This window comes from Mustela nivalis (assembly GCF_964662115.1).
Source record: "Mustela nivalis genome assembly, chromosome: 4".
Lineage (NCBI taxonomy): Eukaryota > Metazoa > Chordata > Mammalia > Carnivora > Mustelidae > Mustela > Mustela nivalis.
Genome location: NC_139023.1, coordinates 148473462 through 148500926, shown reverse-complemented (window position 1 = coordinate 148500926; position 27465 = coordinate 148473462). Strand labels below are relative to the sequence as shown.

At 45.5% G+C, this 27465-nt stretch overlaps 1 protein-coding gene across 4 annotated transcripts in view; it reads left to right on the top strand.

Annotated features, from left to right (window-relative positions):
- SCARA5 (scavenger receptor class A member 5) overlaps window positions 1-8864 on the top strand; it is a 119407-nt gene extending 110543 nt beyond the window's left edge. For all 4 annotated transcript variants that reach the window (XM_082728015.1, XM_082728017.1, XM_082728016.1 and 1 more), the window contains exon 9: window positions 6710-8864. In XM_082728015.1, coding sequence (XP_082584141.1) covers window positions 6710-6846 — 137 coding nt within the window. In that variant the 3' untranslated portion in view covers window positions 6847-8864. The remainder of the gene's footprint in view (window positions 1-6709) is intronic.
- Window positions 8865-27465: the final 18601 nt, after the last annotated feature.

Below are 27465 nucleotides of genomic sequence, written 5' to 3'. Positions count from 1 at the left end.
GGAAGCAGGCATGTTCCCTGTCTTGCCCGACATCATGGCTGCCCAACCCACCATGCCGGTGACTAAATGGACTCACCGTGTGGCAATGTGGCATGAGGGGAGGGTCGGATGCATTATCTCCAGAGAGAGAAACAGAGCCATGTGGCACTCTCCACTCCTCAGTCAGCATTCACCTCCTCCCACTAGGGGCTGCTGCCCCTCTGATTCAGAATCTCAGCCCAGAGACCTCAGGCACTGTTACAGACTGAATGTTTGTGTCTCCCCTGAATCCACAGACAGAAATCCTAACCCCCAGCGTGACGGGATGAGGAGGTGGGGTCTTTGGAAGGCGATCAGGTCATGACATGATGGCACTTGCTTTCTCATAAAAGAGTTCCCTCTTCCTCCTTCCCCAAGGATATGCAGAGAAGTAGCCGTTCTCCACCCCAGAAGAGAGCCTCCCCTCAGACCCCGGTCAGCTGGCACTCTGAGCTCCAGAGCGGCGAGAGACCTGCGTCTGTTGTTGAGAAACCGCTCAGTCAATGGTACTTTGTTACCGCCCTCCGAGCAGGCGGAGACCATCCCAGTGACTGAAAGTGCCTCTGGGTGAAATCTGTTGTGACAGCTGGCAGAGAGCAGCTGTTTCACCCCGCCCGTCCTGGCCTCTCCACCCAAGCCCAAGGCCAGGGCGCATGGGGAGCTCCCAGAGTGCAGCTCCTCGGAGGCCAGCCCACGGGGAGGCAGCGCTTTCCTCCCACTGAAAGCTTTGGGCCGGATTGCCGCCTGCTTTCTTCAAGGAAAAACGCCCTCTCTGTTTACAAGAGGAACAGGAACTTGCTTTCCCTTTTTGGCTTCAGTGAGGACTCCTTCTTAGTGAGTGGAGGTCCAACCTTGTCAGGGAAGAAGTGGCAGAAACTCTTTCAGAGAAGCCAAGACAGGTCGTTATGTCTTGGGCGGTGTTCGTCCCAAACAGACCCATGCATGGCCTCTTTCCCTCCCCCCTTGACCTTTGTAGCATGTGACATGTGGAGAAGCCCTGAAATCGCCACTTTATAAATTTTTTTTCAAAGATTTATTTATTTATTTGAGGGGGAAAGGGGGAGAGGAAGAGAGAGAGAGAGAAAATCTCAAGCCGATTCCCCTCTGAGCGAGGAGCCCAATGCAGGACTCGATCTCACAACCCTGAGATCATGACCTGAGCCAAAACCAAGAGCTCAATTCCCAACGGACTGAGCCACCCAGATGCTCCTGAAATCATCACTTTAAACCAGTCAGTGCAAAGTCAGACTCCCTTGCCGGCGCATATCACACCTGCACTGTTGTTTCCCGGTCACGATCTAGTCTTATGTGATGTTCAGACCTCGACAGGTAGGCTGGCCAGGTGTTATGAATGGGTTCACAGGGGAGAAGAGAAGGGGCTGACCCAGCTGCGGCTCCTCTGAGTCCTCGCCCGAAGCCAGACTGCTCTGCCTGCTTCCTCAGCAGCTTCTAGGCACCTCCCCTCGGTGGGAACTAGGCTCATGCTGGGACACAAGCCTAGTAACCATCCTCTCCAGCCTCAACACACACAGCATAGAGGGAAGAAGGGAAGGTGTATTTACTGATTCCCAATAGCATGGGAAGGGCTCTCGTGCCATGGTGGCTATGGGGGCAGGGAGGAAGGGGTGCCACCTCTCCAGGCAGCCCTGGGGCTGTGCCTCAGATTGGGCTACCCCTCTGACCACAGCCCTCTTTCCCACTAGGGCCCGACTCCTAATCCGGGACTGCCCATCCCCAACCTCAGTCTCCCAAGCTCTGGCCCCTCCCTCCATGGCCTGGCTTCTCTCTGTGCCCTCTGGGTGCTTCCTGCCCTGCCCACCAAGAGTGCTGGCTTGTCCCCCATCCCACTCTCTCCCTCTCCCCACCCCTTCATGTGGCCAGTTCCCGGGTCCCACAGATTTTTACCAGCATCTGGTAAGGACTCTCTAGTGTCCCTTGATTCTGTCCCTTGCTCTTTGTTCTTGGTGTTCCTGCCTTAGGAGCCCAAGCAGGGTAGAGCAGGGGTTAGGAGCTCGGGCTGTGGGTCCAACCCAGGTCAGAATCTCCAGGCTTCCCCTTCCAGCTGGTGGCCTGGAGTAGATTTTATCGCCTCCCCCAGCTTGAGCCTTTCCACGTTAGAAGGATTGTGGCACTTGCTCGATGAGATCACGTGTGTCAAGCAGCAAACAGAGCGCGGGCTTGTGTGCTCGCTTCTCCGTTCTGTGTTGGGAGGCCGGGTGCAGGGGTGGCCATGACCCCCCACCAGCTACTTCCTCACCTCCACCTCCAGCCCAGCTCCTGTCATCTCCCTCCTCTTGGCTGCCAGAGTCCTTTCTTAAAATGAAACCCCTCCTCCTCTGCCTCCCACCTCCCTCTCACCCCCCAGCCACACAGGGACACTTGTGTCCTCTGAGCTCCCGTGGCTGTTTTTGGTTCCTTATCTTCCCGAGATCGGTCTGGAATGCCTTCCCCGCCTTCTTCATCTAGCTAATTCCTGTTCAGCTTTTAAAAATCAGCCCAGTCATCAGCTCCTGAGGGGGGGGCTCTGCTGGGGACTCCAGCCCCACCCTACTCCGAGCTCCCCTGGCCTCCTGTCTCTATCATGGCACCTCCTGAGCTCTGATGTGTCTGAGAACATCTTGAGGGCTTTACCTTCACAGTTCCCAAAGCCAGGACTGTGACTCAGACTTCATGGGTGCCGGCTAAATGCGAGAGGGTGGGAAGGATGGGAGGGAGGAAGGGCAGGGGGTGGGGGTACAAGGGAGGAAAGAAGGAAGGAACGTCTGTGCCCACCTAACCTGAGTCCTCCCTAGTAGAATACAAGAAGCTTCCAATCTCTGGCCCTTCTCTTAGGGGTCTGGCACCATGGAAGTTTCCCTGGACGGGGCTCAATCATCGAAGTATCTGTTTCTCCGGGGAAAAAAGCAAGGAAAGCACCATGTGGGAGAGTCTTAAAGGCGTTTTTCAATTTGGAATGGTGGAAGAGGGAAGATATGCAGATGGAGTAGAGGGCAGGTGATGGGTGGAAGGAGGTCCAGGAAGACAGGGCAGGAGCCCAACCTAGCCCAGCTGGGAGGTAGTCTTGGATCTGCAGAGAAAATCTTTCTGGGAGACAGACAGACAGAAGACGTGAGGTTGGGCACAGATGCAGACAGGTCTGTAGGTGAGAGCGCAAGGAATGGAACCGGGAGTGTTCACTTTCAGTCGTATTATTACCTCTAAGACAAAATCCAAATACTGGAAGAAGGCTTTGTGCACGAGCCAGCAAACATGAGAGGGCCAGATAAGTAAGTATTTTAGACTTTGTGGGCCAATGGTTTCTCTCACTACTCCACTCCACTCTTGTAGCAGGAAAGCAGCCATAGACAAAACATAATCAACCAGGTGGGGCTATGTTCCAATAAAATTTTATTTACCAAAGCAGACAGTGGGCCGAAGTGGCCCACAGTTTGCCACCCTTGGCCTGGTGTTCGTGCTGGGCACTGCATTCCCATAAGGCACGAGTCCCAGATTGCCTGCAGCTCAGAGGCCTGGGTCATGGTGTCTAGCCCTTAGACATTATGGGACAAGTCACTTAATCTTTCTGAGTTTTCCCATCTCTTAAGAGATATTTTCTCTTAATGGATAAACCGTCCTCGTTACCTCTGTGTGAGGCTCTGAGGGGAGCCTGAACTTAGTCCTTCTATTAATATTACTGCAAATAAACATGCAGAAGCTCAAAAGTTAGTTCTGTGAGGCAGAGATTTTTATTGTTGTTCCATAATTTTTTTGTTTGTTGATGTAGTCCAAACACCCAGAATAGCGCTGAGCTTGGAATAAACCCTCAAATATATGTTGAATGAATGAATGAACAAATGAATGAATGAGGAGGATAAAATAAAATCTCCACTTACTCATTCCCAATAATATCACCTTTAAGCAGCCCCTAGTGTCTGAGTATCAGAAGACCTGGCCTCTGATCCCGACTTTGCCTCCTCAAGATAAAATGTCACCCTACTGTTTCCTTTTTCTGACCCCAACAATGGGGGGCAGAGCACCCTACCCTGCTTAGTTATCCCAGGGCTTTGTTTGGGAGCTTGTGGAGACAGCTATGTGGAATTACAGACCTCATCTAGAGAATGGCTCCTCAGACTTGAATGTGTGTGTGAATCATGGAGATCCTCTTTAAAAGATTCTGGTTCAAGTCTGGGCAGACGCAGACCTCTGATTTCTAAGAAGCTCCCAAGGTCATGCTGACCGCTCCTGGTCTTGGGGCCACACGTTAAGTCCTCAGATATCAATTCTAAAGCTAAAGTGACGATCGGTGCATAGAGTGGGATTTCCAGGCTCTGACATGGCAAACAGCGGGGCTGGTTCGCAGGTTAACCGGCCATCCCTATCCAGCGCTGTTGATTTAATGACCCTACTCTTATTTTCTGAGCTCTCCCATGACTGAACAATAGCCCTAACTCCCTGGCAAAAGCACCCACCAGAGTTTGAAGTTTCCTGAGCCTATGTACGCATTTGTGTGGGTTACCTTGGGCCTGTTCTGTATTTGTCAGTTTCCTTTACTGGCTTCTTTATTTATTTAGGGTGTGACTAATCCCACAGAGCTCTTGGGCCTGCAGGCTTTTCCTGGGTAATTTGTAAACTGATGTGTTTTCCAGGAGACATTTAATCTGCAAATTATTGCTGGGCCTCAAAGGGCTTATTGTGTAAGATGCACAGGGTATCCGGGCCAGGGAAGAGGCTCTTGTGATGAAGCAACGGCCAAGAGAGCGGAAGGAGGCTTCTCCTCCTCCCAGCTCTGTCCCCACGTTCACCAACCGCTCAGCCGTCCCATGACAACATGACAACAGACACTGGAAATCCCTGTGTAACGAAAATTTGTCTAAACTACATAGCTTCCGCGGTAGACTTTGTGGGCAGCAAAATGGGTTCGATGTTTCCTGGATGTTCTTTGTGAAGAGAATTCTCCCATGCAGTTCAAGAGAGCATAGTGGTTTGAAGGTTTTTGTGTTGTCCGGACAATGCCTCTGAAAGGAGAAGTTGTCTAGGTGCTGAGAGATGGGGCGAGGAGGAGACAGGGCTAGTGCCAATCCCTGAGCTACCTTTTTTATAGGATTTTGGTAGATTTCAAAGCCCTTTAAAAATCAGGAACAATTTATTGCCTCATCCGACTTGCTCGGGTTGACGCTGCTAGTTTGTGACCTTTGACCTCATGCTTTTGGAGGCCAGCTCATAGACCTAATGAGCTAGGGTCCTAGAGTGACCAACAATCGTGGTTTATGTAGAATGTACCTGGTTTTAGCACTGAACTTCTCACATCTTGGGAAGCCCTTCCCAGTTTTACAACTAAAATGGGTCCCAGGGGCTGGGAGTTGAATCAAGATCTATCCTATTATAGTAGGATATCTTACTTCTTCTCAAACTTCAGTGCAAAACCTCTTGGTTAAAATGTAGATCCTGGTTCAGTATTCCTAGGTGGGACCCAAAGTTCTGCATTTCTAATAAGGTCTAGATAATGCTGATGCAGCTAGTCCAGGGCCACACTTGGAGCAACCAGGCTCTAGGCCACTGCTTCTATGGGTATCCTAAGGCCGTCATATTTCCAGAGGGCTCCCGAATGAGCTCCCTTCATCTGGGGCCCAGCATGGCCCTCAGCACAGAGAACACGCCAGAACCATGAGGGATGGTCCTGCCAGTTGATCACTGGGGGCTCCAGGTGACTTGTGGTGCAGCCTACGCCTCTCTCCACTGACCCCTCGGACCCCAGACAGGCCCTCTCTATTCCCTCCTGGGGCCTCACCCAGCTGCCCTATTTCTCTGACATTCAAAGAAGAACTTCAATGACAAGTTTCTAGCTCCCAAGGCTCTGGAACATTCCTGGGAAAGCTAACTAAAGTGTGCTATCAGACCAGCAAGGGTGTCCCCTTAAGATCTGGGTAAATAGACTAGCTGTGGGCAAAACTTCAGTAGATTGTTTTAGGGACCTTACACTTTGGGAACTGACCTAATTCCTTCTGATTAGGGATGCTTCTGCTTGTCATTAAATAAATGTTTGGCTATAATGTTAAATTCGGGGATCCCCTGCCATTCTAGCACCACTATTTCGGGCTCGTAGGATGGAATCATCTGCTGTAAATTTCGCAAAACATCGGAGGTAATGTTGACACTGACCTATTTGGATATGGGGCACTGAATCTGTCTCATCTAGGATCTGTCAGACATTGTCCCTCAGAGTAGGCCATGCTTGAGTACTCATTAACAAAGCCTGATAGAAATTACATCTCAAAAGCCATGAGGTGTTGCAACTAAAGCATGGACCATACCAACTTGACCTTGACTTCAGATCCTGTCACTTAGGAGCTGAGCAACCAAGCACCAATTGCATCCTGAGCCTCAGCCTTCCATCTATAAAATGGGTACAATAATGTTGATCCCACAGGCCCATGATGGGGATGGAGGAGGATCAGACGTGAGATGTCTGACACGTAGGATAAATACTGCCATCACCCCAGTTACTGTTATCCTGGCTTCAAGCAACTGAGCCTAGAAAATGAGTATCTGATCTTGGTGGGGTGGAGAGGGCGGTCAGGCACCACTAGATTTGAGAATTGCTGGCAGAGCCTGGGACAGTCTCATCAAGAACAGACACAGCAACGCCCCTTTTTGTCTTCTGTCCTGCTCTCCCGCATGTCTGCTAAGAAACCATGTTGACTTGTCCCCACAGGCACAGGGAGGATTTGGATGGATGACGTCGCCTGCAAGGGCACGGAAGATTCCCTCTTCCGCTGCAGTTTCTCCAAATGGGGGGTGACAAACTGCGGGCACGCTGAGGATGCTGGGGTGACGTGCAACAGACACTGAGAGTGGGCGCGGTCCACGGTCTGGGCCCTGCTGCCGAGCCTCCTTCCTGCATTCCTGGGGCGGAGTCATCACTTGGGACCTCATCTCTGCCCTCCCCAGCCTGGCAATCCCCGGACCCCCATATCCCTGTCCCAGGACCATGATGGCCTGTCGTCATTCTCCTCTTGGACATCAGCTCCAAAGTGCAACTCTGGGATCTACTGCCTGTCTCTCCCTTCTACCAGGGTCCCTGCCTGTGATGCCCTGGTCAACTGGACAGTCATTTTGCCCAGCCTTCCCAGCACCACGCATCCACCGATACCCATGCTCGCCTTTGGTCTGTCGCTTCAAGGCTGAGAGTCTGCTGGAGAGAAATTCAGCAGGTGGAGACAGGAGGGAGGCCCAATAGGTCATTTACTCTTCAGAGTAATTCCCTTCGTTAGGCCAAGAGTTTCAACATCTTCCTTCCCAGCAAGAGACTATACCAAATGATTCATTCTTTCCTCTTTGCCTCTGCACACCATTGGTTAGTTTAGGAAGTGACAGAGAGGATGTGCCCTCACGTAGAAGGGAGAGGGAAATGACAGCCCCTGCAGGAGACAGCCTGGCTTTGGAGAAGGGCAGTGACACTGACATCCACGGAGTGACTATTGCACATACTACATAGTATCTTGGGTGCTAAATTCATTTATCCACTTTGCAGCATTCCCACAAGGTTTGTTAGCTGGGGTAAGACCTTACCTCTAGGTAGCACTCAGCTGATCCATTCACCTGGCCAGTAAGCTGGAAGATTGAGAATGACTATAACCATTGTTTCTACCTGAATGCTAGTGTGTCTTTACTAGGCTTGAGCAGGGAGCTTGGGGTGTAAAGCATGTGGGCCAACAGGGTTCCATACTCCAAACCTACAGAGTATAAAATCAGACATGGACTGGCTTCCAGGCCAACCGCTGACCTAGGAGGAAGGCTTATTTGGAGGGTGACATGGGGGCTGCCTGGGTTAAACTGAGACCAATACTCAGCCTTCTGGCAGTCAGGGTTAAGGCCAAGTTACTTGAGTCTCAGAGCTGTTTGGAGGTGATGGTATTGAAGCTTCCAGGATGCTTTGGGTGTGCTCCTGTGATCAGGACACATGTCCTAGTGGATCCTGTAGGGAAATGGGGATTCCCCATCACCTCTGGCAGAAGAAGGAGCCATTGGGCTCTACCAGTCCTCAATAGGCTCCATTCTCCTAGTGACAGGGAGATCATATTCTGCTTCTGACATGAGAGGAGGCCAAAGCAAGCCATATACATGTTCTAGGACTAGAGAAGTTACATGGTAGTAAAGTGGGCACAGACTCATCTCCCTTGGGGAGTCACAGACTGAGGCAGGCCTTAGATATACAAATACCTGTCACATGGGGTGAGCATCAGCTTGGCTGGGGAAAGTGACACCTGGGACCCTCCAGGTGTAGGACCAGCAAAGTTCCTGGCTGACAACTAAACCAATATGTGCTATTGGTGGTTTTTTGCTTACAATATGCTTGTTATCCATTAATGTCCTAATGATCAGAGACTCTCCTGATCAATTGCTATGTTTACATAACACGCATGTACTCATGCATCTTTTTCCAGAAACAATATATGTATGCATATATAAACATGGCACTCTTTACTACATAGCTCAGAGCATTACAAAGTTTGCGCTAAAAAAAAAAAAATACTGAAGGTAGAAAGATGTCACATTGAACAAAATAAATTCCAACTCAGTTCTGGCAAAGAATCCAGTTATCCCATCAATGAAGACCCATAGAACTTTCTTACTTGGTCTTTTCATTTGGGGAAACACAAGTCTCGTTTTATATCAAATAAAAATCACAAAGATAAGTGTTTGAACCTTAATCGAAAAGTCTACTAGTTTACATACTTACTTAAAAGGGCATGGAAATAACCATGGACCTGGATTTCAGGGACTAAAAGAAATTAGGCCTGGCCTAAGATACACAAGACTTTTTGTAAGAAAGAATTTCAATAAAGCTAAGAACATGTCACTAACAACTTTTGTGTCCCATTCTTTCTCCTGAAATTCTGGTGAGTGTGGGAAAGACTGGTAAAAACTGGATGGTCTAATTATTTCTCACTGGGGATTGGTAGAATGGGCAGCTTATGAGAAGCTGCCTTCAGGGGTGCCTGGGTGGCTCAGTTGGTTAAACTTCTGACTCTTGGTTTCAGCACAGGTCGTGATCTCGGGGTTGTGAGATCGAGCCTCGCGTCAGGCTCTGTTCTGGGTGTGGAGCCTGCTTGGGATTCTCCCTCTCTCCCTCTCCCTCTGACCCTTTCCCCTCCTCACTCTCTGTTGCTCTCTTAAAAGAAGCTGTCTTTGTACTTCTGGAGGACAATAAACACAGTCTAGACCAAGAACATGGTGGACCATGACGTCTCAAGCCTTAGTAGCTAACCTAAGGAAAGTGTCCCAGGCGACAGAAATCAAGGCCCAGCTTATAGGAGAATTGCATTTTTATTCAATCAAGGAAAGAACACCTAACTATTTCCTCACATCTCCAGAGTTCTTACTTAGGAATGAAAGGGTACTTACTATAATTATCTACCCTCTGTCATGACCAGAACATTGTCCAAACTGCTTGAGACATATAATTTCAAACATTGGACAACATGGAACACAAGACTGTGATCCTTGAGAAATGACAACAAGTGAGGTAAGCCTACCCTGACTTGAGATCTCTGTCCACCTGTGGCATACTTGAGGGGAGCCCTGAGTCCAGGAATCACACTAAGGTGAAGAAACAAAGATTGGAGATAGGGGAGGCCAAGGTGGCTGGAGTTTGCAAGGCATGGTGTTCAAGAGTAGAGAACAATACATAGAAATTTCCAGATAGGTTCATAGGGTTCCCTCAGGGTGTCAGCTGAATGACAATCTGTGTGAAGCCCATGAGACCCGCTAAAACAGCTTCTGAGGAAAGTACCATTATCAGAGCTCAGGCAGAGCTGAGAATCATTTGAGTTCCTTCCAGGCTGAGTGGGAGAATTACCTAGGGGGCTCAAAGTCCTTCTTGAAAACTCTTTAGCCTATTTTAGTTGGGGGAGGGGAGGGTGAGCTGGTAGAGAGGAATAAATAACAAAGCTGCAGTCAAAACCCCACCTCCGCCCCCAAAAGGAGTGGAAGTTGGAGGGAAAGAAGAAAAGAAGGGAAGGGAGTGGGGTATTCTATGGCAAGTTGAAGGGAGAACCATTCCAAGAAGAGAAAGACAAGTGATTCACACATTCGACATTTTATAGAAATGTTAGCATGATGGTCATAAACAATGCAACTGGAGACACTAAGGGGTGCTTAGGTTGGAGAAAGCTGTGGATCCTTTCCACATACCGAGTCCACTAGAGTGGTTGGCTTAACTACCGCACACATAGGCCCCAAAGGCTGGTTCTCACCAGCATTTGAGATGAGGACGTTAGTGGCGCCTTAGGGACATTAGACAGGGCAGAAAGAGAGAGACCACTGCCCTCCTCCATGAGGACTGTTCCGCACGTACTGGCTGAGAGAAGCTGAAGAGGAGCAACGAAGAAATAAAATAAAATTCCAGAAAAATAACAGCCTTAAAACAGACGAGTCACCAAAACAGAAGTCTTGGGCTCTTCAATAACCACTTGAGTTGTAAGTCCCGAAGAGCTGAAAAACGTTCCCTGGGCTCCTTGCCTGGCCCACTTCCCTCTCAGTCCCACCTATGTCCACACAGGGGTGTTTTCATGGACCAGACCCATTTGGTTCCTGCCCTCATGGAGTTTACATTCTAGCTTTCATCTTTTTTTTTTTTTTTTCAAGATTTTACTTATTTGAGAGAGAGAGAGAGAGAGAGAGTGCACAAGAAGGGGAGGGTCAGAGGGAGAAGCAGACTCTCTGCTAGGTAGGGAGCCCGATGTGGGACTTCATCTGGGGACTCCAGGATCATGACGTAAGCCGAAGGCAATTGCTTAATGCACTGAGCCACCCAGGTGACCCTGGCTTTTATCCTTTTAACAGGCTTTAGGCATGACATTAACCATACAAGAGTAATAATGTCCCCCAACAAGAAATGTGCAGCTGAAAGGGACAGTAGTTGTTTGCCAAGCTATTAACACAGAACACATATAGTTCAGTTGTTTAAAAACGCATCTTCCTTGTTAGTGAGATAATAGTAGCACAAGTGACACTGGTTATACAAATTACCATCAATAGGAAACGGAGACGGAGACGAGTAAACGGTAAGTTGTCATGCCATTTGTTCAAAATAGTAGTAGATAAGCCGAGATTGTATGACAGAAACCACGGCAAACCTCCCTGGAGCATTTACCTTCAAGCTTTACAAGCATGAACCCTGGGGGGCGCCAGCATGGCTCAGTTGGTGGTTAAGCTTCTGCCTTCGCCTCAGCCTCCCTGCTCAGCATGGAGCCTGCTTCTCCCTCTCCTTCTGCCCTTCCCCCCCAGCCTGTGCTCTCTCTCTCAGGTGAATAAATAAAAAATCTTCCAAAAAAAAAAAAAAAAAGAGAGAGAGAGAGAGAAAGAGAAAAGTAAAGAATGAATGAACTCTGAATTTTTAAGCACTGGTTCTGTTCTAATCATACCAGTTCTCTGCAGGGGGAGGGGAGACTGAGGTCCTGGGAGGATCATCCCATGCAGAAGTTAGGATTTGAATCCAAGAAATCTTAAATACAACACCGAATGTGACAGAAGCAGTCATAGTACAAGAATTTGAAGAGGTTAATCTGAGAATGGTGGAAATGAAGATCATAGCTCAGTTATGAGTACACAATATTTCCACCCTTGGGGTCAGTATCCTGCTTACTGAAATACACAGTTCTCTATTCGGTTACCTACACTAAAATGATCCCAATGAACCCCCACAGAGAGAACTCACAGCAAGCCGTTTAACAAAGACCAACCCACACAGAACAATCACAGACTTCCTCTGACCCCCAATGGACTCTCTCAAGAGGCTGGAGACTCCTCCCTCCTGGCTGATTCTGGAAGATCTCAGGTTTTCAGAGCCTCTGAAGGAGTCAAGCGAGGGTGTAGTTACAGAGCTCCTAGGCTCTGTCCTCCTGCTACATCATAAAAGGAGTCCATCTGTGATCCAAAATGCTTTGCGTGTCTTTCCCTACCCATTTTACTCAGCATCTTTGGTCTTTCTGAAATGATTCCTAAAATCTTCCCTCACAGCAAAGGATTTCAACCCAAATTATTTTCGAGAATCATTTCTTCCTTCTTTAAACTCATTTTACATATTTATTTATGCTTGTATCACAAATCAGACTGAAGAGGAAGTTCTTTGACATTTGGAGCTATATAACCTTATGCAAAGAAGAATGTCAAGCAGGTCCCACCACAGCACACGCTAATCATAGCAAATGGGATAACATTTCCCAAATCAAGATTAAGAACCATTTACTATTTATGCTGAACAGAATTCCTGGGCCATCCTGTTCCAATCAGACAAATATCTTATTCCTTCCATGTGTTTCTGAGACATAGTGCATGAGCATAGAAAACCAGAAAGTTAAGGACTCTTTCTCAAAGTCCAGTCTTTTGAGGTCCTTCCCGGATAGCTTATTCCTGGACAGTAGAAGGCAAAAGGCAGATGGGATGTCTCCCCTTTTACAGAGAACAGGGTGTGTCAGAAGAGAGTGGTGTCAGAGTAGAACATGAGCTTAAATGGTGGGGGAAAGTGGGCCTGAGGGGCTCAGTCAGTTAAGTGACTGCCTTCGGCTCAGGTCATGATCTCAGGGTTCCGGGATTGTGCCCCAAGTCGGGTTCCCGGCTCAGCAGAGTCTGGTTCTCCCTCTGCCCCTCCCCCTGCTCATGCTCTCTCTCTCTCTCTCTCTCTCAAATAAATAAATTAATAAAATCTTTTTATTTTAATGGTAGGGGATAAAGTTGATTTACAGTAGGAAATTCAGAACAGGAGTTGGGTTTGTTAGAAATGATGAAACCAAGCTTTTGGTGAGGAATTAGAGTTTTAAGTTAGGAACCAGAAACTTCAAATTCAGTGGTATAAACAAACCCATAGAAAGGCAATTAGAGGGGGAGATGAACCATAAGAAACTGTGGGCTCTGAGAAACAAACTGAGGGTTATGGAGGGGAGGGGGTGAGGAATGGGTGATTCTGGTGGTGGATATTAAGGAGGGCACGTATTTCATGGAGCGCTGGGTGTGGTGCATAAACAATGAATCTTGGAACACTGAAAAAATAAAATAAAATTTAAAAAAATAAGTAAAAACAACAAAAAAAAGAGACTCAATTAGAATCAGGGCTCTTATTATAAATAGCAGGAGTCCCTCTCCTACAGTCAACTTCTTGTCTACAATTTCAGGCAGTAATACCTTCTAATGGCAAGATTCCTCATGTAAGAAACAGGATGTTTGAGAATGTCGTTTGGTGATTGTTTCGTATACTTATCTCGTATACTTATTTCGTATACTAATCTCCTAGGACACTGTGCTTTCATTTAGGGTCATCTCCCATCAGATGCCTTAAGATGAGCTTTCATTGGAACGACACTGGCAATATAAAATCCAGAGCCATGAGCTTTCTATTCATTCTAGTAAATGTCAACCAGTAGTCTTTATTAAAACAGTTACATAGCATATTTGTTCATTGCACTAGAATGATGACCATAACAAGCAACATTGGATGAACTGTCCATCATGTACCTGCTTCTCTCAGTGTGGCAGAATGCCCATTTAAACTCTCACCTTTTACAAAACTTCCATAGTGATTCCTTGCCTCCTTTAGAGTGCAAAACCCTGAACCTATGGACCTGGGATATCAGACCAGCTTGGCTTCCAAAGCCCTTGGTACTTTGCAATGGCTGCACTGTGTGTTGATGATGAAGTTCATATTCTCTCAGCTCCAACCCCATCCTAACGCTCAGCTTAGGGATCCTTTGTGATCCCCGGCAAACTGTACTTCCTCTTTGTGGGCTCCCTGGGGTCCTCTTCACGTAGGCAGCACCAGAGGGAGACTGCGAAGCCGGAGGACAGAGAAGGACTTGATCCTGTCTGCTCCTCTCTGCCATTCCAGGGAGAAACCTGTTTCCTCTCTGAGCTTTTCTTGCTGGCATGAGGTTTTTGTAAGCATCACCCCAGCAAGACATCTTCCCAGAGCATCTGGGGGGGGGGGGGGCTTCCTGTAGCGTCAGCTGGATCTAGAATACAGTTCTTCCAGGACTGTAGAACCAGCCTCGTCACAGCCTCTCAGAGACACCAGCACTGGTCACTGGGATCCCGTCCAGGGCTCTGTGCGGCAGCTTGGCAGGACCCTTCTCTAAGGCTCCCCCTTAGTTCCCCAGGTTCTCCTAGCTACAACGGATGGTGGTGGCTTCCTACAGTTGCTACCACCATGGTCTCATAGAATTCCCCTTTAGCACTTTCAGTTTTCTGGTTAACAACTTTTTATCTTGAACATTCTTTCAAGTAACTGGTATGGCTTTGCCCTCTGGCTGGACCCGATCACTACAGCAATCGAAGCTTAAAAAATCATTGCCAGGGACTCCTTCCTTTCAAGATAGCCACCGAAAGCCACCATTTCCTCTGGCCAAATTGCATTTTTAAACACTTAAACAATCAAAAAATAAAACACAAAACCCCAATATTTTGATAAACAGCAGTAAGTAAGATTGGCTCTCCCCTCATTTGGACTCAAAGAAGTAAAATTGAAATGGAGGAAGTACTTACAACTTGCAAGGTTGTATTGCATTGATTGCAAAGCAATCAATGAAAGCAAAGCAATCAATGGCCTTAAACCAGTTCTGTAGGTTTGTTTTCCCATTTTATAAAGAGAGCGACCTTGAGAAAAGATAGTCACAACCCCAGGGTGACAACCAGTTAGTGGCAGAGTTGGGACTTAACACTCAAGATCTAAACCCAAAGGCATCCCATGTTGCCTCCACAAGCTAGATGGCATGAGCCCATCCCTTCTCAAAGGCAAGGAAATGAGTTAATTGAAACTGAATCCATATGGTACAGTTCTAGAACACAGGAAAGCCGGTCTTAACAATGAAGAAAACAGCATTCTTTGCCTCCAGAAAGCTCTCAATCTAGTGGGAAAAACAAGATAATGCCCATGTGGTCTTCATTAGTGCAACCCCAAGGAGGAAGACAAACTGCGATGGGGTAATAATGGACCTCTCTTCTGGCTGGTGTGAGGAAGTGATCCTTGGACAAACAGATCATTACCAGCTCTTCTTCAGTAGGCGGTAATTGACTCTGATATGGAATATCAAGAATGTGGAATGTGAGGGGGAAGAAAAGGAAAGAAGATCGAGGAAGGAAAGGAAACTCTACTTACTGGATACCTAAGAGCTGACAGACAGTGTGCTACATGTTTCACTTATGTGAAACATAATTTATTTATTTAAGTTATTAAATAAATCCTCACGGCTACCCTATAAGGAGTGAAATATTATTATTCCCATTTTATAGATGTGAAAACTGCAGCCCAGTAGAGCCAAGTAACTTGCCTGGTGTCATGTAGCTCTGAAGGGGTAGAGTTGGGTTTTAAGCTCCTGTCTAGATGAAGGCCGGGGCCAAAGGCCTCGAGACAAGATGTTGAACCTGAGAGATTTAGGAAAAGATGCTTACCCATTGGTGATTCTGGCTCTCGGTAAAGCAAGATGGAAGATAGGAAGTTGATAGATCAAGCATCCTATGCCTCATCGATGCCTCAGGCACACTGCTGATGCTTACAGAGAAGGAGATAGGAGTTCCTTAGAGTAAGAAAATTAGATTCAGTCTCTTGCTGACATTTGTGTTACCGAGTTAGGAAGGGGGAGACTGTTCTTCAGTGCTTTGGAATGTAGATTAAGGAAGAACTTGCTGAAGATTTAAGCAAACGGGCATTTATTTGGGCAATCTGAATTGCAGTTTCAGGAGACAGAGACTCAGGTAGAAACCTAGACTGTGTCTGAGGATGACAGAGAGAGGTAGAGTAATAAGGCAAAAGGTTACAAGAGTAGTTCTCCTTGACGTCCACTATGCAAAATAGGGATTGAAATTAGATCAAGGGGGGTTGTTTGGGCTAATATGCAAATGAGGGACTGAAGCTTGTTCAACTGAACTGACCCCTTTCAGAGTGAAGAATGGGTGGGATCCAACTGCCAGGGTAAAGAGGAGGTCAAGTCCAGACTGAGGGCTTGTGGCTGTCTTTAAAGTTCTAAAAGTTCCTAACTCTTCCTATGAGGACGTGCATCAATTGTTCCCATATGGCCTCCTGACCCTACTTTTAAAAAGACTCTCTTAGCTGGGCTTGCTTGCTCCTTTCTGAAATCTTCTTTTACACTAGTGAAGAGTATGTCTATCAACCTATGGTACGTCCGTCCTACTCTTACTCATAGCCTATCATGAATACACCCCGAATCCAAATATTGCCGCAAAACCTGTCTTCACTGCCTCCGATTGCTGATGGGTGGGCCAAGGCTGTCTTGGATGGTCCCCCTCATGCCTTCTGTTCACAGGGAATGTAAACACCAACACATCTCTGATGTTCATCTCAACTGGCTCTCATAGCACAATGCAGGCATAATGCTAAAAGATCCCCTCCCTGCCAGAAGGGAAAGCAGGGAGGAATAAAAGGGATGGAGACGCTGAAAACCCCACCCTGCATTAGTAGCACTTCTGAGCTGCATAGGTGAGGCAGGCCTGTTAGTAAATGAGTAGTCTCTCACACACATACATTCAAGGTCATGTAGGTCTCTATTCAAGGTATATAACAAGAGCTCCTTACACCTCTTAACAGCCAATTAATTGACCCTTCCCCTTCTTTTCTTTTCCTTCCTCCCCTTAAACAGTCCGTGCTGTGCCTCATGTATATTGAGAAGCCTAATTTATATTAAGAAACTAAATGATGGTCTACTTTTAGGTGTCTTAACTTGTGTAATAGCTGGAAATAACACATCCAGATGCTTATTGAACCTTTTCCTGAAGACAGGCACTCTGCCAGGTTCTGGAAACATAAAGTTATAAAAGACAGTCTGTTCCAGCCAGGTCTCAAATGAGCCACTGACTACTTGATCTAATCAGCTGTGGCTAAGCTAGAGGAACCAACGAGAGAAAACAGACACATGGTATGGACTCCTCTATCTTTGCGTTAAGGTTTCTTGAAAACTCTGATGAAATATAGATGAAAATTGAAATGAAATTAGAGATAATTTTTCAGTGCCAAAAAAGCCATCAGGAACTTGAATAGTGCAATGATCTCTAAAGAAATAGAATCTGCAGATGGTTTAATAGGTAAGCTCCAATAAACATTCAAAGAACAGAGCTTGCAAGTCTTATACAAGTACTTTCAGAGAAGGGTAAAAGAGAGAACATTCCCTCAACTCATTTGATGAAACTTGGACAACCTTCATGACAAAAAAAAAAGGCAAAAATATATGAAAAAGGAACAATTACAGGCCGATCTCGCCCATCAACATAGACGCAGATATCTTAACAACATATTAGCAAATGGAATCCAGCAGGACGTAAAACACATTCTACATCATACCAAGTTGGATTTATCCTAGGAATGCAAACTTAGTTTAACCTTAGAAAATCATTACTGTAATCATCACTTCAACAGACTAAAGGAGAAAACGTGCATGGTTATCTCAATAGATGAGAGAAAATCCAGTATTTGTTAATAATGAGAACTCTCTGCAAACAAGGATAGATGGGAATTTCTCCTAAAGGTATTCATCAGAAGCCTGTAACACACATACTTAGGTGCAAATATTGGCAAGGTTCCTTTTAAACATCAAAAACAAGGTAAAAATGTCAGCTATCTCTGCAAACTCTCAGCAACACAACAGACCTCTTAGCCGGTGCAGGGAGAAGAGAAAAAGAAATAAGTGTGAGGACTGAAAAGAAAGAAACAAAGCTAAGTATTTGTAGATGACATGATCTTCACACAGGAAACCCAGACTACGGCTGAGTTATTAGAATTAATATGGGAGTCAAATGGAGATCAAAAGAGAGGTAAACACGCAGTCCTTCGTTCTGTGGTCTGTTCACTTTCAGGTGTACTCCTAATTCTGAAACTTTTTACAGAAATGAAAAGTTATAATCCAGTGTTAATTGTTAAGCTCCTCAGAAGATACAAACAGCAGCTGATTGCTTCCATGAAATGTTTAAACAGATGGACTCATCGCCAATAACTTTAGAGCACAGGCCATCTCTCTAGCTGTGTCATGGTCCGCTGCCCACTCTCCTACCCCCTCCTCTCTCTCTACCTGACAGGCTCAATGCCATTGCCTCTGCAGAGAGAGCTCTTCTTCCCCTGCCCCACTCCCAACCCTCACTAGTACTGTCCTTCAGGTCTCAACCTATGCAGGACTTCTCGGGGAGGCTTCCCTCATCCCCACACTAGAGTATGCCCCCTTTGTAATCAGCTACTCTGCTGCCCAGCTCTTTCCCTTCCATAGTCCTGTTCCCATTTGTCCATTGTTTAATTCCCTCAGTAGACTTTCAACTCCACAAGGGCAAGAACTAGTTCTCCACTAGGTCATGAACACCTGCTAGAGGGCCGGGCAAACACTGGATGCTTACTACCTGAAAAAGAAAGGAAGATAGAGTGGAAGGAAGACAAATCTCCTTTCTGCACTAGAGAGAGAAGAAAGAGAACTTGTATGTTGGGGGCTGGGTGGACAGATGGCAGATGGTTGGGGGGAGAAGCCAGTGTGGCCTTTACCTTCTGGGGAAACAGTCCCATCCCACAGTATTTTAGAATATTATTATTTCTAAAGTCCACATTGCCCAGTAGCAGTTTCCCAACCACAGACATAATGGGATCCTCTCTAGAAATTCCATTATCTAATTTGTTATTACTGGAGACTTGCATTGCTGGAAAAAAATATTGGTAGGCAGAAGTGTTAAAATTCCCAAATAAAATATCTCAATGGTGAATAACTACAGTTTGCCATCATTCATTGGGCAGAAATTTGATTATAATTAGAGGGACCACTTGGTAAAATAGAAAGATTATGGAATATGGGATTAGAAGACCTGGATCCAAGTCTTAGTTCCTCAATTTACTGAATGAACCTCCAGCCTCAGGATCATCATCTAGAAGCCGGGATATTCCTACCCTATATTATGAAAATTCAGTAATACACATTAAATCGCAAGTCTTTTACAAATTCTAAAGGGCTATGCAAATAATGACATTTATATAATAACTTGGGACACTTTGGCCTTTGTTTACTGGAAAGATGGTCATTCTAATTTAAAATTATAGGAAATTGATGGATAATGTGATACAATACAAATGCCCTATTAAATAAATAAATTCTGGGACCTAAATAAACCCCATTTCCTCGTATTACATTGTTAGAGAGGTGATATCAATCACCTATTTACCAGACTTGTTAGGCAAACACAGGATTTTGAGTTTTTTTAGTCACTCCATGGGAGTCTACTTGAGCCAAGGGGGCCCCTAGGGTCTGGTTCTTTTCTGGAAAAGCAGACATTGGGAATTTGTGGTGCAGACAGCTTCAGAATACACTTGGTAGCCTACTGCACTGCAGCTTACTGGGTAACAGGCCAAAGAACTGAAGGGAATCTGATGGGCTGGAGGATAGAGTGGACAGCGAGTTAAGGGGGAGAGAAACGCTCTCGGTAGTTCCCACCGCTCCACTGAGACCACTCTTGGCTCTCTGGTGACATCTTCAGGCTAACAAGAGAATGGGAACTGAAAGCCTGAGGGAAAGAAGGGAATGTCTAGGGCCAAAATCCACTAGACTTCTAAAGCCCATCATCATGGGTACATGAATCCCCTGGGGTGTTTGTTCAAACCTGGCTGTTCATGCGGTAGGTCTAGGGTAGGACCCAGGTTTCTGCAGGTCCGTCTCTCTGGTGACGCTGCGATGCTGATTGGCCACCACCACGTCAAGTAGCAAGGCTCCAAAGGATTTTGAGATCATTGAGTGTCAGAGGAGGAAAAGGATATTAGAGGTCCTCTTTTTCTCCTTATTTTACAGGTGAGGAAGCTGAGAACAGAGAGAGAAGGCAGGCACCACCACAAATGTATATAACTTAAGATGTTTCCATTCTCTACACCTGGCTCTCTTGTCTGTACCAGCAAATAATGGAGCTGAGAAAGACTTTCCAGCTATGATATTTAATGACAATATCACTTGCCCAAAGCTACACTATTTAGACCTGAAAACGGCTATTTCATACGAAGGATGCCTTTTTCTCCATTTCTCTTTGACATGCTCCTGGCTGGGGGAGTAACCAGTTCTAGATGAAGTAGAAGTTGCTCCTGGTTCCAAAGGAAATTGCTATTTCCCAGATGGTAAGAGCCCAGTCCAGTTTGCTGAAGGGGAGTCAAGGTCAGAAATCATCACAGGTTCTTCCTGCTGTCATCTCCGACCGCAACAACAAAGAAAGGCCAACTCCCCAAACAGTTCCTCCAAAGCATCATCCACCAGCCGCGAGGTTGCCTCAAGCCTGACCCTTAACATCGGCCAGAATATTCTCTTCTCTGGGTTTTGTGGACGCCCCAGCTCATGCTGCAAATTGCTTTCTGTCGCCTTGTTATTGGAGAAATAAACAGGACTATTGATTTTTAATTCAAGGACATTTAGAAACACATTCAGCAAACTCTCAACTGTATTAGGGGTAATTGGTCCAAGTTTTGGAATGAATTACCTTGAGAAAGCAGCTGACACAGCACTTTATAATCCAGGACCTTGGAATGGATTACCCCCAGACCACAGTTAATTGGCAGAACATGGAAAAGAAGCACTGACTCGTGAAATTCATTAACATTATCATGTAAAGTAACGGTTAAGCTCTATGAATTCAGGAATGCAGAAGTTGACACTTGTGTGTATGATCTGGCATTGGTCATGGAAAATTCCCTGATCTGGGAAGCAGAAGATAAGGGCTCTTTCCCTAAATCTGCCACTTACTAGATGTGTGTCCTTGGGCAAGCTCTTTAGCCTCTCTGGGGCTCAAATCTTAAGCCTCTCCAGGACTCAAATCTATTACATTTGCGAAGTGAACAGGTTGTATTAGATGGTCTCGCCATTCTTTTCCAGCTCCAATAATTTAAGACCCCCAAATCTGCAAGAAACAATTCAGAATTTCTACGCTAGTAAGAGCACTCTTGTACCTTAATGCTGCGCACAGAAATGTCTATTCTGCCTAAGAACTGTCTACACAGCTAGCTGCCTGTCATCTGGGACCTTGATCATATTTAGCTGTTTCCTTGGCAAATGGTGAGACAGGGAAAGGGAAGGGCACCCTGGGGAAAAAAAATGGCTCTTTTGCTCCTTTTCCTGCTTCTGTTCTTGCTAGGACATGAACCCCTGCCCCACACATGGCTTATAGTACTTGTAATAAAATGTCCTCCTTATAGAAGTCAAGGAGTCAATGATCTCTTTGGAGTCCTCCAGCATAACAGATACCATCTAAGGAGTGATCAGGCCAGGTCATCATGTACATTTTCCACCTTAACCCAAGATCCCTGGCTCCAGGGCATAAGTGACCAAGGGGGCTAGACCTTTGAGCACTTGTTCTGACTCCTGGATGACTGGAGCACAGTCATCATATATAAAAGCCCCAGAGCCCAAACAAAGATGAGACTCCCTTTCTGAATCTCCCAGATGCTCTCTTTCTATCTGCTCTCTCTCCATCTTCCATAAACACTGCTCTCACTTCTTGCTGGCTTGGGTTTGACTGCTATCCTGCATGTAGCAAAGGACGCTCTTGACTGGTCCTATGGGACCCTCTGGAGGTCCTGGGACCTGGCCTGCCTGCATCAGCAACACTGTGCCTGGCATAGAGTGGGACCTCAGAAATGTTGAGTAAGTGAATGAAGAGTTAAGTCTTAATTTAGAAATCCTAAAATTCTCACAAAGTGTAAGAACACAATTTCCTTGATCCTCTTCAAAATCAAATCTGAGAAGATGACTTGCTTCGATTATATTATAATAGTGACGTATGACTGGGAAGCCTGAGTGGCTCAGTTCATCAAGAGTCTGTCTGGCTCAGGTCATGGTCCCAGGGTCTTGGGATAGAGTCCCTCAGTGGGCTCCCTGCTCAGTGGGGAGCCTGCTTCTCTCTCTGCCTGCTGCTTCTCCTGCTTGTGCTCTCTCTCTCTCTCTCTCTCTGACAAATAAATAAATAAAATCTTTAAAAAATAGTGATGCATGGTGACAGATGGTAGCTACACTTGTGCTGAGCATAGTGTAATGTACTAGAAGTTAAGTTGCTATGTCATACACCTTTCCAGCAATTTGTAACATTGTGGGTCAGCTATACTCAAATTAAAAAATCAATTAAAGGAAAAAAATGACCTGCTGACTCCATTTCCTCAGTTCCCACTCTCTTTCTCATCATGTTCCAATCTGACATTTACCCTTCTAGGGACACTGAAATAGTCTGAAGCTTACCAGTGGCTTCCAAGTTGGTACAATATTGTGAAATATGCAAACTTGGTGTTGGTCTCTGGTTCCTGGGACAGAGCTCCCCAACAGCTTGTAATTTCCCAAGTGATAAGGATGAGAGGAGGAGTCTCTTGGTACTCATCATAAGACCCCATTCAACCATACTGTTTATGCTAATGAGGTGACTCTTAGAAAATGAGGACTGGTTACCAGAGAAACCGACCATTTGATGTGATGGTTGGGAATTTTAGCCCTACTCTGATCTCTGGGAAGGGGCAGAGGAGGTACGGACTTAGTCAATCACTAATGGCCAATGATTTCAATCAATTGTGCCTAATAACAGAACTTGCATAAAAATTCTAAACAATGGGACTGGGAGAGCTTCTGGGTCGGAGGGTGGCATGCCCGGAGAAGCCATGGAAGCTCCAGGACCCTTGACTCTACCTTGCCCCATGCATCTCTTCCATTTGGCTACTCCTGAGTTCCATGCTTTTGAATAAACTGCTCATCGTAAGTAAAGTATTTCCTTGAGTTCTGTGAGACATTGTAGAAAATTATCAGTCCAAAGGAGAGAGTCACGGGAACCCCTGATTTGTAGCCAGTTGGTCAAAATATGGGAGGTTAAGACTTGCTATGGGCATCTTGTGGGACTGAGATCCTAAGCCCCTAACCTGCGGAGTCTGTGTTAACCCCAGGTAGTTAGCAGAATTGAATTAAATTGCAGGACCCCCCCGTTGGTGTCTATAGAGAATTCAAGAACTGTATAGTGTGGAAAACCCACACGTTTCGTATCAGAAAAGCTATGAACAGAGTTGGTAAACCAAATGGGTCTTCTATAGTGTTTATTAAGCATGGTCACTCACCAGCTCTGTTGTTCACTCTTCTTGTTGTGACATGTTCACTTGGTTGTCTTCACACCACACTTTCCAGGTTTCCCTCAACTTCTGTGGCTGCTTATCTTCAGTCTCCTTTGCAGGCTCACCTTTTTCCCTGGCCACTAAGTGCTGGAATTCCTCAAGACTCAGTCCTATAAGCACTCCTTGGGCTTTCAAGCAGCTATACGCCACTGAAATCTTCAGACAAGATGTCTCCTCTGCACCCAATATATCTTATATATCCAATGGCCTACATCATCACCTACCTGTCACAAAGTTGGCCCAGCAGGATGGCCAACTCACCAAAAGCAAACAAACAACCTGATTAAAAATTAGGCAAAAGATTTGAACAAACCCCTCAACAAAGAAGATAAACATATGGAAATAAATGCATGGAAAGACTTTCAATGCCAAGAAAATCACTGCACTATACACCCATTAGAGTGGCCAAATTTTTTTAAAAAACAAAAAATGACAATATCAAACGGTAATGAAGATGTGGTATAACTAGAATTCCCATACTTCACCAGTGGGGATGAAGAATGACACAATATTTTTAGAAAATAGCTTAGCAGTTTTTTATAGTTAAACATCCCCTTATACAAACCAGCAACACCAAGCTGGGAATTTACTTAAGAGATGAAAACCTGGGGCGCCTGGGTGGCTCAGTGGGTTAAGCCACTGCCTTCAGCTCAGGTCATGATCTCACGTCCCGGGATCGAGTCCCGCATCGGGCTCTCTGCTCGGCAGGGAGCCTGCTTCCTCCTCTCTCTCTCTCTGCCTGCCTCTCTGCCTACTTGTGCATCCCAAAAAAAGCAATTCTTTAAGTTGAAATATTGATACACACAACTCCACAGATGGATCACACATGCATTACGCCAACTGAAAGAAGCCAGGCCCAAAAGATTATATGTTGCTTGATTCCTGTTATCTGACACCCTTGAAAAGGTAAAATTACAAGGCCCAAGACTGTATCAGTGGTTGTCAGGTTTTAGGAGTAAGAAAGATTTGACTACAAAGGACAACAGGCAGGTATTTGGGGAGATGAAATTAGTATGTATCCTGATACTAGTGGTGCTGATGTGAATCTGGCCATTTGCCAAAATTCATAGAAATGTATATTCTCCCCCCCAAAATCCCTGAATTTTATGTATGTCAATTTTTTAAAATTATAATATAATAATTCCAAAATCGAATCCAGGATCCACAACCATCTGTGACTGCCATCACATGATGGCTCACTGCCTTCTAGGACTCTCTAGTGCAGTGAACATCACACCACTGTCCAGTTGGCATGCTGACAGTCCTCTCTCCTGCCACTACATCCAGTGCATTACCCACCCCCTGGCCCCTGCACTTAGACCTCCTCAGCCCATGCCCCCAGCTCCCTTGGGCAGCTTCAGTACCCTCCCAGCTTGTCACACCATTTCTGCTCTTGCCTGCCTGCAACCATTTTCCCATACAGTGAGCAGAGAGAACATAAAAAAATACACACTTGTTCTGTTCATTCCCTTGAGAAAAATCTTTCAACGAATTCCCTCTGCTCTTAGCATTAAATTCAGAATCTGCTTGGTCTGGCCTGTGCCTCTCTCCCCAGCTTCAGCTGGTGCCTCTCCTCCCCATTCCCCCTGCATTCCAGCATGCTGACCTTTCCCTTCACCAGCAGCATCAAGCTCTATCAGGCCTCAGAGTCTTTGACTCCCTCTTCCTTGAGGCTAGCAGTTCTTCCCACTCTCCACCCTGTCGCATTGATAAACTACTAGTCATTTGTTTAATTTCAACTCAAACGTCCTTTCTTTCTTAAAGACTTCTGAGACCCCTCTAAATGAAGGAGATTTTTTTTTTTTAAGTAGGCTCCAACAGGGGGCTTGAACCCATGACCCTGAGATCAAGACCTGAGCCAAGATCAATAGTCAGATGCCCAACTGACAGAGCCACCAGGCATCCAGCTTCTTTTTTTAATGCTTTCATATTACCCTGCCATTCTCCTTCAGGGCACTTCTAGCAATTTGTAACAAGAATAAAAATTTCCTATTCTCCTAAGATGGTTCTCGGATTGTGGTCTTTGGAACACGAGAATCACTATCTCCTGGGAACTTACTGGAAATGCATATTTTCAGACACAATCTAGACTTTCTGAATCAGAAATCCTGCAGAAGAGGTCTTGAACCCTGTGCTTCAACAAGCTTTCCAGGTGATTCCAAAACACACGAAAGCTTGAGAACCACTATCCTAGTAAATAACTGACTATTCTATGGCGGTGCTAGTGAATAACCACAAGAACTGGGGTTAAACCTGTTTAATCAAGCATTACTCACTTGTGCACCTGGGTGGCTCAGTCGGATAAGCATCTGCCTTCAGCTCAGATCTCATCTCAGGGTCCTCTGTTGGGCACCCTGCTCCACAGAGAGTCTGCTTCTCTTCCTCTCCCTCTGCCCCTCCCTGCCTCCCAAACTCATGCTCACGTTCTCTCGATAAATAAATAAAATCCTTTAAAAAATGGATAACTCGCTGGAATAACCATGCGTTCTAAAGCTAATTCAATCATTTGTAGCCAATCAGTGATTAATCATCATGATTATCATCATCAATAAAAATAAACCCTTATATTTGCATAGTATAACCTAATTTACGTCAGCTTTGTGTATTATTTGATTTTGTTTTCATAATTGCCCAAAGAGGTGTGGGGGTTTTTTAAGATTGTATTTATTTAATTGAGAGAGAGAGAGACAGAGATAGGGAGAGGGAGCAGGAGCTGGAAGGAGAGGGTTCAGAAACAGGCTTCCTGCTGAGGAGGGATCCCAAGTTGGGGTTAGATCCCAGGACCTCAGGACCATGACCTGAGCCAAAGGCAGATGCCTAATCAACTGAGCCACCCAGGTACCCTCTGCCCTGTGAGGTTCTTGAGGCAGTTATGATCTCCATTATGTAAAGACCCCGAGGCACAACAATGTTAGATGAATTGCTTAAAGTTACATAGTTTGTGTTATGGTTTGAATTTTTGTGTGTGCTCCACTCCCCTGCCCAAATTCACATGTTGAAATCATAATGCCCAACATTTGATCAAACGGTAATGGAGATAATCCTTGGTGATGGTGATGGTGTTAGAGGGTAGGGCCTTTGGGAAGTGACTAGGTTATGAGGGTAAAGACCTCACGAATGGGATTAGTATTCTTATAAAAGAGACCCCTCAGAGTTCCCCAGCCTCTTCCCCTAGGTGAGGACCCAGTAAGAAATCTGCACACCTGAAGAGAGCTGGCACCTGGTCTTGGATATCCAGCCTCCAGAACTGTGAGAAATAAGTTTTTGGTACTTATAAGGTACCCAGTCCATGGTGTGTTGTTATAACAGCCCGAATGAACTGAGACAGCTGGTAAATAACAAAATCAGAATAAAAGATTTCTGGCTTCTAGTCTAATACCTTGTCTCAGTGAGCTGTAGAGAAATGTTTTCATTTCATTTCATTTCATTCATGATACCTTGGTAGCTGACATTGAAAATACTTTTTTATAATAGAGGCATGAAAAGTTAAGGATTATCTCCAGGTTATTCTCATCATCAAGAATATTATACTGTTAAGTGACTCTTTGCTCTCCTATTTATGCCACTTGAAAGAAAACTAGGAGAACTAAAAAGAGATATTATGGGGCACCTGGGTGGCTCAGTTGGTTAAGTGTCTACCTTCAGCTCACATCATGATCCCAGGGTCCTGGGACCAAGTCCCACATCAGGCTCCTTGCTCAGTAGGGAGTCTGCTTCTCCCTCGTCTGCTGCTCTCCCTGCTTGTGCTCTTTCTCTCTCTGAAAAATAAATAAATAAGATCTTTAAAAAGAGACATAATGTGTTCCACTCAAGGACATATTTTTCTAGTAGCTAACATGGGGGATCTTCAAGGGAAAAAATCCAGAACCCCAATCACCATGTTAGAGAAACTAAAGAAATTTTGACAACAAAATCTGCAATGCTGTGTACAAACCACTTCTGACTAAAAATTGACCAGAAGTGCAAAAAATTTGACTCCAAGATAGGATTTGTTACTCATGAGAATGATGCAGACCAGCATATCCTAAAGCTTATTCGGGTTTAGAAAAGTAAAGAAATCTGTTTAATTTTTTTTTTGGCCATTATTCCCCAAACTTAAAAAAAAATAGTCTGTTTTTGCCAATCTCTGCCTTTGGTTGGGCTGTTCAATCCTTTTACATGTAATGTAATTACTAATAAGACAGGATTTAAGTCTGCCATTTTGCTATATTTGTTTTCCATATCTTATGTCTTTTGTTTCTCTATTCTTCTATTACTGCCTTTTTGTTGAATATTTTTTAGTATACCATATTAACTCCCTTTTAAAAAATTTTTACTCTCTT